General features: G+C 42.0%; 3 protein-coding genes across 3 annotated transcripts in view; 2 read left to right on the forward strand and 1 right to left on the reverse strand.

Moving 5' to 3' along the window:
• LOC138953385 (TPR repeat-containing protein DDB_G0287407-like) overlaps positions 1 to 3,166 on the forward strand; it is a 44,316-nt gene extending 41,150 nt beyond the window's left edge. The window contains exons 25-26 of the mRNA XM_070325185.1: positions 317 to 535; positions 1,351 to 3,166. Coding sequence (XP_070181286.1) covers positions 317 to 535; positions 1,351 to 1,404 — 273 coding nt within the window. The 3' untranslated portion in view covers positions 1,405 to 3,166. The remainder of the gene's footprint in view (positions 1 to 316; positions 536 to 1,350) is intronic.
• An 844-nt stretch (positions 3,167 to 4,010) lies between these two features.
• Positions 4,011 to 9,936, forward strand: LOC138952292 (ankyrin repeat domain-containing protein 29-like). Its single transcript, XM_070323925.1, has 3 exons — positions 4,011 to 4,236; positions 7,395 to 7,627; positions 7,953 to 9,936. The coding sequence occupies exons 2-3, from the start codon at positions 7,444 to 7,446 to the stop codon at positions 8,960 to 8,962; spliced, it is 1,194 nt and encodes a 397-aa protein (XP_070180026.1). The 5' UTR covers positions 4,011 to 4,236; positions 7,395 to 7,443; the 3' UTR covers positions 8,963 to 9,936.
• Positions 9,937 to 12,080: 2,144 nt separating this feature from the next.
• Positions 12,081 to 21,514, reverse strand: LOC138952294 (NADP-dependent oxidoreductase domain-containing protein 1-like). The gene is made up of 5 exons (XM_070323926.1): positions 21,292 to 21,514; positions 18,389 to 18,582; positions 16,675 to 17,016; positions 15,521 to 15,719; positions 12,081 to 12,796 (listed from the first exon to the last, which is right to left on the reverse strand). The coding sequence occupies exons 1-5, from the start codon at positions 21,489 to 21,491 to the stop codon at positions 12,637 to 12,639; spliced, it is 1,095 nt and encodes a 364-aa protein (XP_070180027.1). The 5' UTR covers positions 21,492 to 21,514; the 3' UTR covers positions 12,081 to 12,636.
• Between the last annotated feature and the right edge of the window lie 15 nt (positions 21,515 to 21,529).

The following is a 21,529-nucleotide window of genomic DNA, read 5'->3' on the forward strand; positions in this document are numbered from 1 at the left end:
AAATGAATTCTATTTCTTCTTTTTCTCTCTCCCCTGAATCCAGTCATATATAAATAGGTAATGTCTACTCTGAAAAAGTGCTCAGAATGAAAGAAAATCGGTGTATGCAAATCAGGTGTTCGCTTGCTTCGCCGAGACGAGCGCTATCCGTTTCGGTCTTCGAGTTTGGGTTAGCAAAGTCTTACTACACGTAGTCTCGGCGAAGACTTTTTTTTTTAGGGTTGATGTTTTAGTTTCAGGCCGACAGATTGACTAATTGCTTTGATATGGCTTCGCGGGACTTGTTTGTGGATCAATTGTTGTTGCTTTGTGTCAGAACCTGGCGAGCCAAATGGCCAGCAGGCTGCGAGACGAGGAGAAATTCAATGAAGCCATTCCCTACGTGCATCGACTTCTGAAAGCCAAGTCCGGCGAAGCTAACGTGCTCTTGTTCTGTGGCGAGATACTTATGCGCTCTGGAAACCTTCCCAAGGCCAAGGAAATCTTCACCAAAGTCACACACTTGTGCAAACCAGACTCGGGTGAACATAAGCAGGTACGAATGAAGTACATCAAGATGTTTGCAGATATCTTCCTTCGTGTGTTAACCACAGTATCAGAATTTGTTTCTGAATTTATTTCGTAAAAGATACCTATGTCAATCTGCGAAATTCATTCGACACTGACAAAATTCTAATCTGCACAGGAACCAGCCAGGCTGTGGTCGTGGTTGTGTGTCCAATTCGTAAGATTGACTCATCCCGAGAAAAAGCCTTGAAAGATCGTGATCATGGCATGATGGTTTATATGAATGGTTGCACAAAGGGAAGGTATCTTTAATTGAAAACCTTTAAAAGGTAAATTGTTATGATAAATGTTTCTTTGTTTCTTCCTCCGCACTCTCTGCCTCTGCACTCTCTGCCTCTGCACTCTCTGCCTCTGCACTCTCTGCCTCTGCACTCTCTGCCTCTGCACTCTCTGCCTCTGCACTCTCTGCCTCTGCACTCTCTGCCTCTGCACTGATTCAGTCGTTACAGTGTCATAGTTTACCAGACACAATGAAGCTGTTATGTGCATTAACTACTCAGCGTCCCTTTCGCTAGTTCATGACTTCCAAAATTAATTTTGTTAAAACATTCCCATATATACAATCTTTTTTTGTTTTGCTTTCATAAATGGTCTTTCGTGAATAGGTCTTATAAATTACTTTCTTCGTTTTCTCTGCCAACTTGTTGGATTTTGTGCTTCGCAATACTGAATTTCCTACCGTCCCCATTCATCCGTCAACACCTAAACACCTTTACACCTCCTTCTAAAATGTTGAACATGACATACATGATTGTATTTAATTTCTGTGTTTGTTGTTGACAGGCAAAGAGCGCCCTTAGTATGGTCGACATGATGGCCCAGCAGAAGAAAAAATGAATCTTTCTTCAGCGAATATAGACAGTGTTCCGGGGGGGGGGGGGAAACTCTGTCTGGATTGTGTGTGTGTGTGTTTGTGTGCGTGTGTGTGTGTGTGTGTGTGTGTGTGTGTGTGTGTGTGTGTGTGTGTGTGTGTGTGTGTGTGTTGCCGTAGAAGAATTGCACCCCATCAAAACGGCGACTGAGGCATTCATGACGTCACAATGTATGATGAGCTCCGATATGTATACGTCACGCAGTCGCTACCTGCGTGGGTTCGAACAGAAATACTACAGATCTCTGGTTCGAACCACAGGTTCGGCGAAAGTTTCAGGGCTGGGAGAATATGAAGACACGTATGCATAATCTCTCGTCTCTCATTATGATGATCGTATCTGGAAACATTGACGAGACAAGCCTAATGCCGGCGTGTCAACGAAAACAGCCTCAGTGGGCTTGTTCTAATCAAAGTAACACATGGCATATCCTCAGCGTATTACAGCGTATAGGCCAACTGGTCCAAAAGGACGTTGAACTCTAATAGTCAGTCAATCAGTCTGGTACGCCTTTTTTTTTTAAAGGGGTCTCAAGGGAGCTTATTATTCATTGCCGCCATGGTAGCTTTTCTCCACTGATAAGTGCCTGAGACCGACGTTTGCCTCACTATTTGCAAGGGACGCAACCTCCCCCGAAATCTGCGTATGCTGCCTGTATGGCGGGGTAAAAACGGTCATACACGTAAAAATCCACTCGTGCTAAAATCATGAGTGAACGTGGGAGTCCGTATGCCCATGAACAAAGAAGAAGAAAAAGGGACGCAACTCTTCTACAGCGAGTCCAAACTCCGACAGAGTTATTTCTGGAATTCGTCTGATGACCTCAATCCAAGTTGGCAGCATTGTGCGGCATCAAATCTGCACGTGATTCTCGAGAAGAAGAGAATGTCAGTTCGGCAGAGCTTGAACGTATGAAAGTTTCTGGCTGAAAATGTAAGAGCCAGATAGCCTACTGAAACGATTTGATTGAATCGTCTCCATAAATATGCTTTGTGATTTTGTTAGAAATTGTAGCCTATGTCTTGCCATGTTTTGAGGAAAGTTTTGTGAGCAAAAGAACAAATTTGATAATGACTGAATTGTCCCCAGAGCAGTTATAATGTATGGTCTTGTCATGTTGTTTATGAAGATTTGTAAGATATAAATCGATGTTCGTTTTCGTTGTGGTGATGCTTAGGTTATTTTCTGTGTGTGTGTGTGTGTGTGTGTGTGTGTGTGTGTGTGTGTGTGTGTTACCGCATTTGAACAGTTTAACTGCCGCATCTTCATCATCATCATCGTCGTCGTCGGCGGCGGCTGCGTCGTCATCGTTACAGCTACCAGTACCACTATCACCACCCAACCACCACACCAAATTAATTGAATTAACACTTACTCTGCGCTCAATATGAGAAAAATAATCTCGACTGTAATGCAGTTTGACGAATCACAAAATGAGATCGCAATGTGATACGGTCTTGTTCTTGATAGGGAGAGTCCACTGTATTCTAAAAGTAAAACTGAGAATCAGTATTATTTTGTATTTGATGTTGTCTTCAGATCTGTGGCTGATGTGGGCGTTTTTTCCCCTTTGTTTCAGTGTGTGTGTCAGATAGAATGGTTAATAGTGTTGGCATTGTAATCTCAGATTGTTTCTAACATTTAATTGTTTCTTACCGTTATGCTATCCGTCCCGTGATTCCAATTGTTATGTGCTTGGTTTATTGCATAATAAATTTGTATCTAGAATCCGTTCATCTTTATTCCGCTTTTGGAGGTAGAGGTGTGTGTGTGTGTGTGTGTGCCTGTGTGTGTGTGTGTGTGTTTGTGTGTGTGTTTGTATGTGCACGTGTGTGTGTATGTGTGTCAGTGTGTGTGCGTACGTGTGTCACTGAGTGTGACTGAACTTGATGTGTGTGTGTGTGTGTGTGTGTGTATGCAGTATTGTGGGCGGTACGTGCACGCGTATGTGTGTGTGTGTACGTGTGTAAGTGTGTTTGTGTCAATGTGTGTGAATGTGTGTGTGCGGGGTGTGTGTGTGGTATGCAGTATGTGTGGGTGCGTGCGCGTATGTGTGTGTGTGTAGGGCCCTACGTCGCCGGCCGGTCGGTGAGTGTGACGGCCGGGTGTACGTGTGTCAGTATGTGTGTGTGTGTGCGGTGTGTGTGTGTGTATGCAGTACAGTGTGGGTACGTGCACGCCGGCGTGCGCGTATGTGTGAGTGTGTGTGTGTGTGTGTAGTGTGCATGTGTGTCATTAATGGAGTGTGCGACTGTCAAGGGTCAAACACAACATTTAGAGTATTGTGTGCAGACTGTTGCACATTCACTCCGTGCAGACCGTGATCATTAGACAGACTGACAGCCAACCAACCAGTCAGTCTCAGTCGGACATACCCCACTGACCCCCCCCCCCCCCTCCCCCCAACACACGCACACATCCCACAACCACAATCATTTAATAAAACGGCTGCCGGTTTGGAATTTATTGTACAAAGGCTGATATTTTGCATTGATACATTCACAAAAACTTCTGTAGAAAAGACCCGCTATCTCTTCATCATTTCAACATCTGCCCGATTGAACGGAAAAATGAGTTCCCGAAATCAAGGACAGCAACTCCGTTCGGCACGCGACGCAGCGCCATGACAAACGCGAACTCCGAAAGCTCAACAGTTCTGTGTCAATCCGTCAGGTGCCTGTGGCATATGTCGTGCAGAGTTATCTTTTCCTTGACGACTGTTTACGTCTGAGAAAAGATGGCCGACTGACATAAGGTCGGTTTCAGTTGTGAAGAGAACAAGAGCGTTTGCCCTGAGGTTTGTGTTATTGCTGTTTTGCAACATTTGTTTCGTACTAGAAGATAAAAGTAAATTATTTGACTCATTTGTTTCAACGATTTCTGTCAAGCAACATTTCTTCTCGGATTCTTACGTAAATGCCTCGTTGTAAACTGCACAGCAGTTCGATCAAGGTTTCATTTTCGTTGTGAATTATGCGATCATTTGAGAAGATCTTAGCTATAAAAAAAAAAGTGGATAACGTTGCACTTTACAATTCGACTCGTTGGTTATAATGATGTTTCGCACTGAGGCCAGCTCAAGGAGAAGCTCATTTTGGTTCAACAGGAATGAACTTTTTACAAAGTACAATTTAAACATGCTGAAAATGCATGTTAACCAAAAAAGAGATTGTGCATTTTAGCAGTGTGTTAATATATGTCAGGACTACGTACGAAGTCTTTAACAAAAAATGTTTTTTCTTACTTATAAATACCTAAGCCGAATTGAAGCCTGACGATCAAATTATCTTTTTAATAAAGATCAAAGGTCGTTGTCTACATTTTTATACCGAAATTGCCATTTGATCATTAAAATGCAGAGACTATTATCTACAATTATCAACAATACACCCCCTTTCGATCAGGAAAGACGAAGCCAGTGTAGCCGTTTGAAAATTCATTGTAGTATTCCAGCGTAGTACTCATAGTACTAGTAGGATATCCTTATTTGGAAAATGCTAAGCGCAAAACTCCTCTCAAATCCCGTGCATTTCGTGCGTTTAAAAAAAAGCGTGGACAGCGCTCAGTGTCAAACTGTTGGTGCACTTGTTTGGGCGTGGCTATAAGCATAGTGACGTGAATTTGATTGGTCAGTATTTTTAGGCAAAGCACATGTGCACATCCTAGATACTGGGTCACAACTATGGGACATGGACACCAGGAAAAAAAGTAGGACTGAATTGAGTGAAATACTCTTTTTTAAGTGCAAAAGACATGCCTGTATCTTTTTCTGTCAAAGAGAGGACCTTTCATATCGGGGTTTCTTTAGAAATGACAATTAGACACATGCAGTATGCTCTATGTCGTGGGTTACATGGTTTCCACTTTAGGCTTCAATATCCCACAGGAAAGAACTTTAGCTCAGTTATTGCATGTGGCATGTGGACAACATTGATAAATAAATATGCAAACATGAAAGTTTGAAATTACAAGTTTCCATAAGTTAACTAGATCGAAGTAGAAAGTGGAAACCGTAACCCACGCAATTTCCAGGTGCAAAAGTTTTTCTTGTAGGTCAAATGTAGCAACTAGCCTTTTGGGCACCCTTTTGGGTTTTAATACATGATAGAAAGATTTAAGTGAGCAAAAAGTTTTCGATCTGTGCTCACTGGGTTTATGTGTATAGAGATAATACTGTCGTGAGTTACATGGAAACCATAGTTTGTAATGTCTTTTATTTCCAAAGAAAAGAACTAAAACTTGATTATTGCAATTTGCATGTGGACAACATTGATAAATAAATATGCAAACATGAAAGTTTGAAATTACAAGTTTCCATAAGTTAACTAGATCGAAGTAGAAAGTGGAAACCGTAACCCACGCAATGTCCAGGCGCAAAAGTTTTTTTTTGTAGGTCAAATGTAGCAACTAGCGTTTTGGGCACCCTTTTGGGTTTTAATACATGATAGAAAGATTTAAGTGAGCAAAAAGTTTTCGATCTGTGCTCACTGGGTTTATGTGTATAGAGATAATACTGTCGTGAGTTTCATGGAAACCATAGTTCGTAATGTCTTTTATTTCCAAAGAAAAGAACTAAAACTTGATTATTGCATGTGGACTACATAGATAAATAACTATGCATACATGAAAGTTTGAAATTTTCAAGTTTCCATAAGCGACAATCCTAAATGAGAGAATTAATCGATTGTCGATCGTGCGTTGCAGAAGAATCGAAAATTTCATAATGGCGCCGATCATGAGAACACATGTGCTGCTCAAACTTTGCACCAGATCAAGCTTTAATCAGCAAAATATCGCAAAATTCGTCGATGAATATATGCTACAATTGTCAAAAAAGATTTTACAGGTCTCAAACAGTAAAGATACAGCGTGGTCTGTCGTGAGTTACGTCTCAAAAACCGGAAACGAATACGATTGGGTGGATAAATTCTCATTGTCTATTCACATGACCGGGTCAAACGTCATGAATGGAACTTTCGACGGTGTTCCCGCGATCTCACAACGCGTGTGTGATAGGCAATGCGGGATTTGTCGTCTGCTGTGGCCATGCTTTCGTGGGTTACAGATGGAAACGAAACAAGGGTGGGGTACATTCAAGCGCGATTATAAGCTGAAATAAATTTGTTTCCTACCGTAGTGCTGTGTTTTGAAAACCTAAATGTTGTTGAAATAAATAAATAATGACTTTGAATAACTTTGAGATTTCCTTTGTTCAGCAGATCGCATTTTTTGATGAAGTTGAAACCGGAAACGACGGTAACCCACGATTACGTGTTTTCTTTGCCGATCAAACTCCCAGAAGAAGAAAAATAGATGTAATTCTTGAGTGTGTATGTCGAGAATAATCCTTCAGCTGACCCATAAACATCACAATAAAATTCACAGAGCTTTATTCTCCATTATGTACAGCTGCAACACAGACTGGTGTATTTTTGTCCCAGTTTTAGGTGCTGTTTTGGGGGCATTTTGGCTAAAAATTAAATCGTTTAAAACCCACAGCAATGTTTGGAAACCCAAACTTGGTTGTTACAGTAAGTCAAATCCATCCCCTTTGACATCAAAGCATCCCCTTTGTCATCCATTGCTCAGAGATATTGTGACAGTCATTCAAAGTTGACAACCCATAGTATTTCCCAGTATCTAGGACGTGCACACATGTTCTCAGCAAACAGAAAACAAAATATTAGAAGCGTGAGTCACACTACCCAAAAATAAAATCTTTTTTTACATATTTTTTTTTTCTATAACTTTTTTCCCCATGGTTCATTCATCATCTGACATAACTTTTCAGCGAAATCTTAAACCATGAGATTATTGAAAAAAAGCAAAAATGTAGACGACCACCTTTAAGAAATGATAACTTGCAATTTGACCAATCACAGAATCTGTTACATTCTTACCCCATCTTGATTAAATTAGAATGGAGTACATTGTATTGAATGCCATCCGTTCCAGGGAGAAGGAAATCAGCAAACAGTGTGAAAACTATACACACAGCCCAGCCATGGCACGGCTGGTATTGCGGCCAGGTGACCAAGAAGGGGTGACGGAACTGATGACAGCTGTGGCAGAATGCAAGATAAGGACAACCGAGAGGCTGTTGCTGTCAGGAGCAGACCTTCAGGCCAGAGACAAGAACGGCAGGAATGTGATTTACCATGCCTTCAGCACCAGTGAGATGACTGAAGGTATGTTTTGGTAGCTAGAGTAAAGTGCAGGAATGTGATATTTGCTAGCAGTGATATCATTTAAGGAGAGTTTTCGTAGATCAGAGGATTGTGTTCTCCAACATCGTTACTGGTGGTGAGATGAGAGATGTGTTTGTGTGAGTGTGTGTGGTGTGTGTGTGTGTGTGTGTGTGTGTGTGGGGGGGTGTTTCAGTGTGTGTAAATGTACATGCATGTTATGATGTGTGTGCACATTACAGAAATAGCATATAATCACCTGAACATCTAAAACAACATAACTTCTCTCAACATTCTCTCACAGACGTTCTTTACATTCATTTTTCAGAAGTCCTGGAAGTTTTTGAACTGCTAGGAAAGCAGGGTGTGGACTTCAACTCCAGTTTGGACACGGACGGTTGCTCAGCTCTCATCACAGCCATCACGCTTGACTGGCCGATAATAGTCCAGCTCCTCATCACGCTGGGCGCAGACATCCACGACGAGGGCATGCCCAAGTTTGGAGCGTCAGTCTCCACAGACCTCGCACTAGCAGGCGGATACGTTGAACAGGGAGATAATCAGCACAGAGACCATGACAGATTTGTCTTCTCCAAAGGCTGCGGTCAGCACGTATCTCCTCTGCTGTGCGCCACCATGCTAAGGAGAGATGCCATCATCGACATCTTGTTGTCGGCTGGAGCAGACTGCCAGCAGACTTCCCTGTGTTCGTTCTGGAAGTCGTCCAACGTTGGTGCGTGTTCTGTGTGTGATGTGCGCATAAGCCCTGTCCACATTGCCGCGTACCATGGTGATGTGGAACTGCTGCAACGTCTGCTTGAAGTGTGTCGGGAACATTGTTTGCAGGGGAACAGTGACACCAGCAGACCCCTGGTGGGCTCTGCACTGCCGGAAGAAGACATTACTCCGCTGTGGCTGGCGCTGCTTAGAGGGGAGACAGGCGCTGTGAAAACGTTGCTGGCATACGACTACCCAAAGGCCCCACCGTGTCATTTCGGATCAGGGCTGCATGTCAGCCTGGAGGAGGATCACTATGACAACGCTCGCTTGCTGCTCTGCTCGGGCTACGACCTCTGGGAGGACCTGGAGTGGATTGAGAGCGAGCTTTATCCAACGACCAACAAAGACATCATTGAGTTTATCGGCGATTTTGTTACTCAGCCTCCCAGTCTGGTGGTGTGCAGCAGGAACGCTCTGCGTCAGCACATGGGACCCAGGCTACCCGCGTACTTGTCCACTCTTCACATGCCACAGAAGGTGGCCAATGTCATCTTGCTGAAGGATGTTTTGTCCAGTGACAATTCTGCGTCTGCTGATGATGTGTTGTTAACCGTGTAGAGTCTAAAGCTAAACAAAAAAGGCTGTTGATTAGGCAATATACATGCAATATCAGGGCGAGTGTAGAGGCTTGCACAAAGCATGGTTTACATGTGTTTTCTGTGATGATTTAATTTGTATATATATATATCATGCCCCTGAGACGCAAGGCATGGGCCAATCCAGTGGAGGCCCACGAGACACCCTGGGGGCTGGGAACGTCGCTGTGGCGGACTTTGCGCTACAGACCGGATTGAAGATTGAGAATGCAGAAGAAGAAGAAGTATATCATGCGTTCATTTCTGTCACTGGAGAATCAAGAAAAGGAGCCTGATTTCATGTTGCTAAAGGATGTACGTGTATGTTCTATTCAGTGAAGACTCTGCATCTGAGAGTAATGTAACTTTTATAACCTTGTGATGAAAACTTGTGTTTTTTGCAATGGCCATAGAGTGTGTGACAAGCATTTATTCTCCAGATTGTTTGGGTTGCTCCGACAGTGGTGTCCTGGATGATATAACAGTCATCCTATACGAATACTCAACTTCAAGGTCTATATGAAATGTGGAAGGTGATACACATGTTGTGTTATCTCTCATTGGTAACATGGTGAAAGATGGTTAAGTGACAGTCTTTCTTTCTTTCTTTCTTTATTTGGTGTTTAATGTCGTTTTCAACCACGAAGGTTATATCGCGACGGGGAAAGGGGGGAGAGGGGATAGAGCCACTTGTCAATTGTTTCTTGTTCACAAAAGCACTAATCAAAAATTTGCTCCAGGGGCTTGCAACGTAGTACAATGTATTACCTTACTGGGAGAATGCAAGTTTCCAGTACAAAGGACTTAACATTTCTTACATACTGCTTGACTAAAATCTTTACAAAAATTGACTATATTCTATACAAGAAACACTTAGGAGAAACAGAATCCGTTAGTCGCCTCTTACGACATGCTGGGGAGCATCGAGTAAATTCTTCCCCCTAACCCGCGGGGGGTGGTTAAGTGACAGTCAAGCCCTAGATCTTCATACGGACACAATAAGGGGTGAAGGTTGTTATTGCAAGACTATTGCCAGTCGTTTGGAGAAAAGAGAGAGTCAGAGAGATCTCGAGAGAGAGAAAGAAGGAGAGAGAGAGCAGAAAAATGTTTGCTTATATATATATATATAATACATATACTGTGGGGCTTTTCACAAGAGATGGAGTGAAGGAGACGAACAGCAAATGATGAATGTTATTTTAATCAAACTCATATAGGGGGAATCTTACTCTGCCAGTTATTGCCAAAGCACTGTGGGATACAACCTATTTAATATGCTCTTTGTTGATTTGCGGTTTAGATGCTTTGGTTTGGAGAGTTGTTTTGTTTTGTGTGAAAGGGGGGCGATGATGTGATGGCGGTGAGGGTGAGGTTTTGAGTGAGTCAAGTGTGTATATATATATATAGGTGTTTAGAGAGAGAGAGGTGGGAGAGATTCACTGCTGTACACCTGTAGTATCTTTTCGTGGTGAAGTAGCTGTGTCTGTTGCTGTGTTTTTTGTCGTGTGTTCACCTGTTTTGAAAATCAAAACAGCAAGTGAGACAAGTTCCGTTTTAACAGTATTACACTTATTGTTGTATGACTTCAAAATTTAATATGAATGCATACAAATCAAAATTATCAAGAAGTGGCTTGTTTGTCCCTGAAGTATTCTGTGTATGTGTGAGAGAGAGAGAGAGAGAGAGAGAGAGAGAGAGAGAGAGAGAGAGAGAGAGAGAGAGAGAGAGACTGACTGACTGACTGACTGACTGACTGACTGACTGACTATTAGGGTTTAACGTCCTCTTAGACCAACTGGTCTATATTGGGACAGGTATTGGTAATACGCTGAAGATATGGTGTGATACTTTGATTCGAACAAGCCCGCTGTGGCTGTCTTCTTCGACACACCAGCATTGGGTTTGTCTCGTCAAAGTATCGAAATACGATCATGATAATCAGAGACGAGAGATGATGCATGCGTGTCTTCGTGTTTTCCAAGCCCTGAGACTTTTTTTTCGTGCGCATGTGTGCAGACGGGGGTGTTTGGACACCGAAGAGAGTCTGCACAAAGTTGACTCCGAGAAATAAATCTCTCGCCGAACGTGGGGATCGAACCCACTCTGATAGCGACCAACTGGCTACAAAGCCAGCGCGCTACCAACTGAGCTACGTCCCCGAGAGAGAGAGAGAGAGAGAGAGAGAGAGAGAGATTTTCTGAGTTGGCCCTGGCGGTGACAAATCCGCATTTACTATGACTACTATCACACACAAGATAAATCAAACGCCTGTTGAAACGTCTTCATTTCATATTTTGAAAGTGATGTTTATAATGAACACCAGCATTGTCTCATGATGTATGTGTTTTATAATGTTTTATCTGCTTTCATAAATCACAGGATTGCATAACATTAACAACAAGAAATTCCTCCGAGGTAGGAAAAACACCCCCGTCAAAGGGAAATAACCTTCTCAGTTGGTGGCAGTGACTGAGTGAGAATGGTTATTTCCCTTTGACCATTAAGATGTCCCTCTATAAGTCCTTGTAGAATCTTAATCCACCAATAACTCCCTAACCGTGTGTTTGACTGGTTCCAATTTTTGTAAGGACCGTCTCAGGAATGTATAGAACCTGTTCACCAAGTTTGGTGACGATCGGTCCGTTCATTCTTGAGATCTATATGCGAACACAAACACACAAACACATCGACCGAAACCTATACACACCCCTATACCGGGGGTGTAATAACCAGGCCTGCCACATGCTGTACTAACTGAGTAGAGAGGAATGTCATAAACATCAGCTACGACTGTCAGTAGCAATCACACATAAGCATTATAAGTAAATATATCACACTCATATCCATTAAAAACACACACGCATACACAAATGCCCACATGCGTGGTTTTGACAACTTTGGCTGACACATTGTTAAAGGCCCACTCCGCCTTGTGAAAATAATTAGCCTCACCGTCTCAGATCTTGTAAGGCTTTTACATGGGATAAGACCATCCCTCCACTTGGTCACATACCAAAAAACAGCCTAGACGGGTGATCTCTGTGCACAGTGGATTTTTGTTTACGAATTAATTTAGTAAAAGGCACTGGTGCCTTTTCTTGGAAATTAATTAATATAATAATCAAACTCACTGCAGCAAGCAGTCAGGGACTTGATTTTTAGTATTTTAAGTCTTATCCCATTTTGACAGTCTGGCAAGATCTGAGATGATCAGTTTTCACGAGGCGTAGTGGGCCCTTAAGTTGTTCAGGTCACACAGGGAGTCACACAACTTTCAAACATTTAACATCAACCTTTTACACAACATAGTGATGCAGTCCAGTAAAGATAACACCACATCTTAATGCTCAATGATCTGTTCCGTACTGGGCCTTTGCTCACAAAATATATGTAGTCCACAGACTCACATAGAAGCACATAGTCTCTATGCACAAGTTCACATCCAAAGTTCACCTACATGAATGTTTACTCGAATACCTCACATTATATTCCAATAGATCCTCATGTGTCGGTTTATTTTTCAAAAGCTTGCCAGTTCACACACATGATTGTTCACTCAGATGCCTGAGATGATATTCTCATGGATTCTCATGTGTAGTTTTTTTTCAAAGACTTGCCAGTTCCCCTACATGAACATTTACTCAAGAGTCAAATTCCTCAGATGATGTTCCCATAGATCCGTATGTGTAGGTATTCTTCAAAGACTTGCCAGTAGCGTTTGATGAAGGCTTGTCGCAGGTCTGTACTGGTGGAGAGTTTCTGTGTGATGTAGGACTCGCTTTCAGTCACCTGGACCAGGTCAAAATGTGGGAAACACCTGTTGACAGAGACCTTTGCTTACAAGCATGAAATTCATGTGCTCTTTTTATATTTAGTCAAGTTTTGACTAAATATTTTAACATCGAGGGGGAATCGAAACGAGGGTCGTGGTGTATGTGCGTGTGTGTGTGTGTGTGTCTGTCTGTGTGTGTGTGTGTGTAGAGCGATTCAGACTAAACTACTGGACCGATCTTTATGAAATTTGACATGTGAGTTCCTGGGTATGAAATCCCCGAACGTTTTTTTCATTTTTTTGATAAATGTCTTTGATGACGTCATATCCGGCTTTTCGTGAAAGTTGAGGCGGCACTGTCACGCCCTCATTTTTCAACCAAATTGGTTGAAATTTTGGTCAAGTAATCTTCGACGAAGCCCGGACTTCGGTATTGCATTTCAGCTTGGTGGCTTAAAAATTAATTAATGACTTTGGTCATTAAAAATCTGAAAATTGTAAAAAAAAATAAAAATTTATAAAACGATCCAAATTTACGTTTATCTTATTCTCCATCATTTGCTGATTCCAAAAACATATAAATATCATATATTCGGATTAAAAACAAGCTCTGAAAATTAAATATATAAAAATTATTATCAAAATTAAATTGTCGAAATCAATTTAAAAACACTTTCATCTTATTCCTTGTCGGTTCCTGATTCCAAAAACATATAGATATGATATGTTTGGATTAAAAACACGCTCAGAAAGTTAAAACAAAGAGAGGTACAGAAAAGCGTGCTATCCTTCTTAGCGCAACTACTACCCCGTTCTTCTTGTCAATTTCACTGCCTTTGCCATGAGCGGTGGACTGACGATGCTACGAGTATACGGTCTTGCTGAAAAATGGCATTGCGTTCAGTTTCATTCTGTGAGTTTGACAGCTACTTGACTAAATATTGTATTTTCGCCTTACGCGACTTGTTTACATTTAAATAGTCACTCTCATGGGCAAAGGCTGAATGTAAAAAAAAAATTAAAACATTCCTATTTGCTCATTCGATAACCCTTGTAAATAAAGAATTATTTATTCATCAGTACAGTATCTGGTTGTGAATTTTCACAATAATTTTCTACATCTGCTACAATGTACCAAGTGCTTCTACACATGCACACACAGTGGAACCCCCTTTTTACATTTAGTCAAGTTTTGACTAAATGTTTTAACATAGAGGGGGAATCGAGACGTCAGGGTCGTGGTGTGTGTGTGTCTGTGCGTGTGCGTGTGTGTGTGTGTCTGTGCGTGTGTGTGTGTAGAGCGATTCAGACTAAACTACTGGACCGATCTTTATGAAATTTGACATGAGAGTTCCTGGGTATGAAATCCCCAGACGTTTTTTCATTTTTTCGATAAATGTCTTTTATGACGTCATATCCGGCTTTTTGTAAAAGTTGAGGCGGCAATGTCACACCTTCATTTTTCAATCAAATTGATTGAAATTTTGGCCAAGCAATCTTCGATGAAGGCCGGACTTCGGTATTGCATTTCAGCATAGACGCTTCAAAATTAATTAATGACTTTGGTCATTAAAAATCTAAAAATTGTAATTAAAATTATTTTTTTATAAAACGATCCAAAATTACTTTTATTTTATTCTTCATCATGTTCTGATTCCAAAAACATATAAATATGTTATATTCGGATTAAAAACAAGCTCTGAAAATTAAAAATATAAAAATTATGATTAAAATTAAATTTCCGAAATCGTTTTAAAAACAATTTCATCTTATTCCTTGTCGGTTCCTGATTCCAAAAACATATAGATATGATATGTTTGGATTAAAAAAACGCTCAGAAAGTTAAAACGAAAAGGTACAGTAAAGCGTGCTATGCAGCACAGCGCAACCGCTACCGCGCTGAACAGGTTCGTCACTTTCACTGCCTTTTGCACTAGCGGCGGACTACGGTCATTGTGAAAAAATGCAGTGCGTTCAGTTTCATTCTGTGAGTTCCACAGCTTGACTAAATGTAGTAATTTCGCCTTACGCGACTTGTTTAAGACCTTGCTTTTTCAGATTTTCTGTTCATAACCTCTGTAAACTACCCTCCATTTAAAGACTCCCTCCATTTAAAGACTCCCTCCATTTCAAGACTCCCTCCATTTCAAGACTCCCTCCATTTCAAGACTCCCTCCATTTAAAGACTCCCTCCATTTCAAGACTCCCTCCATTTCAAGACTCCCTCCATTTCAAGACTCCCTCCATTTCAAGACTCCCTCCTTTTAAAGACTCCCTCCATGTAAAGACTCCCTCCATTTAAAGACTCCCTCCATTTCAAGACTCCCTCCATTTAAAGACTCCCTCCTTTTAAAGACTCCCTCCATTTAAAGACTCCCTCCATTTCAAGACTCCCTCCATTTCAAGACTCTCTCCATTTTAAGACTCCCTCTCTTTAAGACCTGATTTTCTCAGATGTTTGGAGGTCTTAAAAGGGGGATTCAACTTTAAGCACAAGCCACATGTCTTTGCGCACACAGACAGAAAGATAGATGAAAACACACAGGCAGAGACACACTCATGAACACACACACACACACACACACGCACACACACACACACACACTCCAACTAAACTGAATAAAAAGGAGGGAAGAAATGAAGCCTGCAGTACACTGTACAGGAAATGATAACAACAAGAAAGAAAAGGAAAACAAAATAATCTGAGGTAAAGATAATAAAGATAATAAACATCCAAACAAAACAAACGGTGCAGTCTTCCACACTTACACCTCCTCTCCTCCATCTTGTCCCCCGAAGTCCGCCAAGGTCAGCTTGTCCTTGAGGGGTTGACGATCGCTCTCCCCAAACATGCTGAGATGGAGCGCACGTAAAGACTCTTGCCGTGTCAGGTTCAAATCCACACACATGTTGATGGCAGCAAAAAGAAACACCTCGGCCAGTTTGGGGTTAACCATGACGACTTGGTCTGAAACAGTGAACGAGACCAACAGTCGACATCAAGAGGCAAACACAATACAGTGAAACCACCTTTCAAGACCTTACTTTTTTTTTAGATTTTCTGTTCAAATTTACTCCCAATTCAAGACTCCCTCCTTTTTAAGAACTGCCTTTCTCACATTTTTGGAGGTCGTAAGGGGGGGGGGGGGGGGGGGTTCCTCTGTATACATTAAACGCCAAACTTCGTGAACCAAATTCATAATTCCTAGTGTTGTTCTCACTTTTCAGGTCATTCATGCATACTTTTTTTTTAATCTGACCCCTGGCCGGTCAACTGACTGATAATTTTTGACATGTTGGCAGTGTTCTGACCATGAAACAAGGTTTTTGTAGCCAGGACATCAATAGTCATAGACCTATGCGCTGTGACGACCATGAATATTAAACGGAGAAGAAGAAGAAGACCTCGACTACACTTTTTTAATCCAGGTCATAGTGTCCCATTGTCCTCTAAGGGCGGGTGCTAGGTTCAAAAACCAGTTGTTGCTATTAATGTGGGTTCAATCCCCACGTTCAGCGAGGGATTTATTTCCCAGAGTGAACTTTGTGCAGACTCTCCTGTGTCTGAACACCCCTGTGTGCACGCATGCGCACGGTAAAGAGCCTAAGTTCACAGCGAAAGTCTCAGGGCTTGGAAACATGACTACACACATGCAGGAAAAAGAAATAAAAGGGTAGCGCCGTACTGTACGCTAGCTCGTTTTCCCCACAGAGAAAGCAACCCGAATTTCCATGAGGGTAACCTCACAGGTCTATTTAAAATCTGATCCGTATGTTATCCAAAGTCTGGGAACAACACTGACTCCCCATACAGTCACACATCTTTAACCCAAAACTTTCTTCTTGAGATAGCTGGCCTGTAGCCGAGAGTCAACATGGAAAATGTTCCACTGTTTTGTTACTGTCCGTTTCAAAGTTCTCACCTGAAATATCATCACAAATGGGGCATGTCTTCTCCACCAGGTCTTTCTTCTCCAGCGCCATGTTCACATTGACGCTGTGGTTCCACGGCTTGTGGCGGTTCTCGTCAGGCCACCAGTACTCAGGCTGCACGATGTTGGTCGTGTCAAGCATCTGCCTCAGCCGTCGCAGAGAAATTCCGATGGTGGGTACGTACATGATGGTGCTGGAAGGTAGTAAGTCTTTGATCTCATCAGCCACCCCTGTCAACTGTGACGGCAGCACACCCACAAACACCACATGGGTTGACGAGACCAGGCGGACGTTGTCATAGTAACAGTCAACTCCCCTCTGCTGTAGGTACTCTGTAAAGTAAAATGTGTCGGTGAGAATGATGGGTTGTGCGCGAAGATAAGATAATATGACCTATTCTTTCATTGCCTTAGAAAGAGAATAATACCTGTTATTTTTCAGTCAAATCTGTGCCTTAAAGGTCCTTGTCTACATTTTCATACCGAAATCGCCATTTGACCATTAAAATGCAGAGTCTATTATCTACAAATATCAACAATACACCCCCTTTCGATCAGGAAAGACGAAGCCAGTGTAGCCGTTTGAAAATTCATTGTAGTATTCCAGCGTAGTACTCATAGTAGGATATCCTTATTTGGAAAATGCCAAGCGCAAAACTCCTCTCAAATCCCGTGCATTTCGTGCGTTTAAAAAAAAGCGTGGACATCGCTCCAGTGTCAAATTGTTGCTGCACTTGTTTGGGCGTGGCTATAAGCATAGTGACATGAATTTGATTGGTCAGTATTTTTAGGCAAAGCACATGTTCTCAGCAAACAGAAAACAAAATATTGGAAGCGTGAGTCACGCTACTCAAAAATAAAATCTTTTTGTACATATATTTTTTTTCTATAACTTTTTTCCCCATGGTTCATTCATCATCTGACATAACTTTTCAGCGAAATCTAACCAAAAAATTATTGAAAAAAAGCAAAAATGTAGACGACCACCTTTAAATCCCCTTATTTGGAAGGATAATTTAGAGCTGATTTTGGTCAGTGTTTCAAGCAGTCTTCATCATAGTGCAACATGTAAAAGTGTTTCAAGCAGTCTTCATCATAGTGCAACATGTAAAAGAAAACTGACACAACTGTGAAGATTTTACAGCAATTTTGCTCAGTAATTTTGCTTCATTTCATCATTTCTTTTGACTCTGACCATCTTCACACCAGAATGCCTGTTCATGTAAATCTTGTTATTTGTCTTATAATTATTCGTATGACTGTTTAAAAAAAAACCATGAGGTGGACGTATTAGTGAGTGTCTAGTTTTGTCCAAAATAAATCATTCCAAAAACTAACTTTTCTTGTTTTTTTAATTCTAGTAATTGTGTGTGTCAAACAAACATTTTTTCAGGAAAAAAATAAGTAGCAGATACACAGGGATGGCCAAATCGTCCGCCAGATCGCCAAGGGCGAGTAAAATATCCGCCGGGCTAGTAGAAACCGCCTGGCATTCTCAACATTCTGGTCTAATGGAACACTTTTGGTTGTAGTATTGAGTTTCAAAGCCATATAAACACTGCAGATGCAACAACTGTGGTATATTGTACTGGGCCAGCAACATTCCTGGTGGGCTAGTAACTTACTGAAGTTACTCACCCGGTTGGCGAGTTAAAATTTTTTTTAGATTTGGCATGCATCCCTGGATACATAAAATGAAATTTACCCTGTGTTTCTGGTCTTCGTGTAGATATCTGAAGTTCGCTGGGGTTGAGTTTTCCATATGTCAGGAGACAGTGAGCAATCTGGCTGCCCAGTCGTCCACATCCAAGGATTCCGATCAACAAGGGGTCCTTTTTGTCATCCTGCAGAATTCTAGTCCGTTTGAAGTTTGGATTCTTAAGCTGATTCTTTAATTGCCTAAGAAAGAGAAGGATTTGCATTAGGCCTGAACACACTGCAGAAAAAGCATTAAAAACACAGATCAATATAAGTTACAAACAGGAAATTACAGGTATGCTCCATTTAGGAACCTACGCTAAACAAGATGGCGCGAGCTTCCAATCAAGGTAGTGTAGACAACGAAGATTCGATGACGTCAACCAATAGAAATATTACAGAAGGATATGTACAGTGCATTTTCATTTTTTGGCTTGATTTTATAGACGAAGAGGCTTGAAGAAAATAATAATAATAATAAAAAAAGACTCGAAAACAATACATTTTGTGTTATTAAGACCAGTCCGGTCTGATTTCGGGTCCAGTCTTGTTTATTATTATTCTCTTCAAGCCTCTCCGTCTACAAGATCAAGCCAAAATGCGCTACCTTCGCCCGCTGTCCATTTCCTTCTCTAATATGACTATTGGATGACGTCTTTGAATCTTTGTTGCCTAAGCTAACTTGATTGGAAGGAACGCCATCTTGTTTAGCGTAGGTTCCTAAATGATATGCTTCTTCTTCTGATTCCACCCGCCTTCATAATATTAAAGATTCTGGTGTACTGGAGGTTTTCTGCTGCATACATGGAGGCGTGGAGGGGGGTCAGGAGGCTAGGGAGGGTTTTGAGAGTGGGGGGGGGGGGGGGGGGGAGAGAGAGAGGGTGGGCGTCTAGATCTGGATTTTGAAGGCTTTTGCTCTATCTCTGGGGTGTGTAGATCTGGGTTTTGAAGGCTTATGCTCTATCTCTGGGGTGTCTAGATCTGGGTTTTGAAGGCTTATGCTCTATCTCTGGGGTGTCTAGATCTGGGTTTTGAAGGCTTATGCTCTATCTCTGGGGTGTCTAGATCTCGGTTTTGAAGGCTTATATATACTAGAGGAATACCCGGCTTCGCCGGGGTGAATCGCGAGACAGAGACAGACAGCGTGGCCAAATGTAACCGAGTGCCGAAACACCACAATCATATTTGAAGCCGAAGTCCACTCAAACGGGATTGAGAATAACTGTTACGGCTTCTGGAAGGAAGGCCTGAATATTCAGTCACACACCAATGCCGCCAGACCACATCACAAACAGAACTCTACAATCCACAGGTGTTGCCCACACACACACACAAACACACACACACACAGAGAAGCCGTATATATATATGTATATCTATATCTATAAATATATAGAGATAGGTGACAGTGTATTTTTCGCGTGGCTATAAATTGATTCGACCTTTTCACTTTGACAGTAAGAACAACTTCCGGGTGCAAGGGAAGCGTTCTGGACAGCGCAGTGACATTCTAAAAATAGTAACGTAGTAACGGGAATATGGATTGACGCCACACGAAGGAAGGGAGATAAACGCTGAAAACACTGGAGAAGATAAAGAGAAAAACCCAAATCGGTTCAGCGCTGCGCGCTGAGAGCACGTGTTGAAATATCTCATGTCGAGTCCCATCGCTGTCGACGACGCCAAATGTAACCGAGTGCCCAAACACCACAATCATAATATTATGTGAAGCCGAAGTCCACTCAAACAATAACTGTTATGGCTTCTGGAAGGAAGGCCTGAACATACAGACCCACACCAATGCCGCCAGACCACATCACAAACAGAACTCTACAATCCACAGGTGTTGCCGACACACACACACAAACACACACACACACACACAGAGAAGCCGTATATATATATGTATATCTATATCTATAAATATATAGAGATAGGTGACAGTGTATTTTTCGCGTGACTATAAAATGATTCGACCTTTTCACTTTGACAGTAAGAACAACTTACGGGTGCAAGGGAAGCGTTCTGGACAGCGCAGTGACATTCTAAAAATAGTAACGTAGTAACGGGAATATGGATTGAAGCCACACGAAGGAAGGGAGATAAACGCAAAACACTGGAGAAGATAAGGAAGAGTTACTGGGAATGGTGAAATGAACAGAAAAACCAAAATTGGTTCAGCGCTGCGCGCTGAGAGCACGTGTTGAAATATCTCGGTCGATGAGGTTGTGTCCGGGGTGTAGCTGAATACGGTGTCCAAATTTGAAAAAGATCCACCGAGAGCTTTGGCGTTGTGATGTGGTCTAGCGGCTTTGGTGTGTCGGTATGGGGGCCCGGGTAGCTCAGGTGCAACCAAAATCGGTTCAGCGCTGCGCGCTGAGAGCACGTGTTGAAATATCTCATCAATGAGGTTGTGTCCAGGGTGTACCTGAAAACGGTCTCCAAATTTGAAAAAGATCCACCGAGAACTTTGGCCGTGCATCGCGGACACACACACACACACACACACACACAGACAGACAGACAGACACAAGTCGTATATATATATAGATGCTCTACTCTTTCTCACTGTCTGTCTTCTTCCGGTTAGTAGCAAAGTCCACAAGGACCATTACTGCCACTAAGGTGTGAAGAGAGATCAGACTAGCAACGACAATTAAAAAAGTAAAAAACAGAAAAAAAGGAGAGGGGGGGGGGGGGGAGGGGGGGGGGGGGAGCTGTTGATTTTTAGGTACAAATCTAGACTAACCCGGCTACCGTAGCTGGCCCCCGGGGAAAACCCTGTCTGTCTCTCTCCCAAGAGGGCATATAAAACGGCCGATGAAGCGAATGTAATACAGGAATTATCAAAAACTCGTCCAGCTACTGAAATAGTTATGAATACGCTAGTAAATGTGAAAGTAAACAAACCTGATTTCTTTGAGAATCTCCACAAAATATGTCGCTTGAGCACACTGATAAACAGCAATCGCATGTGATCTTGCACGGAGATGCAGAAGTTCCTTTTCTTCTTCTGTCAGTGCGCTTTCAAATTGTAAGGTTAACAAGTTCTTCGTGATATCATTCGCATTGTCTTCGGAAGACTTCTGCAACCGCGTCATGAGCGCCATTTTGTTTCTATGTGCGAAAGCGCATGCGTTAGTACATC

This window comes from Littorina saxatilis, linkage group LG17 (genome assembly GCF_037325665.1).
Source record: "Littorina saxatilis isolate snail1 linkage group LG17, US_GU_Lsax_2.0, whole genome shotgun sequence".
NCBI classification, from domain to species: Eukaryota; Metazoa; Mollusca; class Gastropoda; order Littorinimorpha; family Littorinidae; genus Littorina; species Littorina saxatilis.

What these genes read in the sequence shown, in the direction of transcription:
- LOC138952292 (XM_070323925.1), top strand. Translation starts at nt 7,444, where the DNA reads ATGGCACGGCTGGTATTGCGGCCAGGTGACCAAGAAGGGGTGACGGAA. An exon ending in CACCAGTGAGATGACTGAAG is followed by an intron (nt 7,628 to 7,952) that starts GTATGTTTTGGT and finishes TTCATTTTTCAG; the next exon opens with AAGTCCTGGAAGTTTTTGAA.
- LOC138952294 (XM_070323926.1), bottom strand. Translation starts at nt 21,491, where the DNA reads ATGGCGCTCATGACGCGGTTGCAGAAGTCTTCCGAAGACAATGCGAAT. An exon ending in ACGAAGACCAGAAACACAGG is followed by an intron (nt 17,017 to 18,388) that starts GTAAATTTCATT and finishes TTTACTTTACAG; the next exon opens with AGTACCTACAGCAGAGGGGA. An exon ending in CAAGATGGAGGAGAGGAGGT is followed by an intron (nt 12,797 to 15,520) that starts GTAAGTGTGGAA and finishes CTCTGTCAACAG; the next exon opens with GTGTTTCCCACATTTTGACC.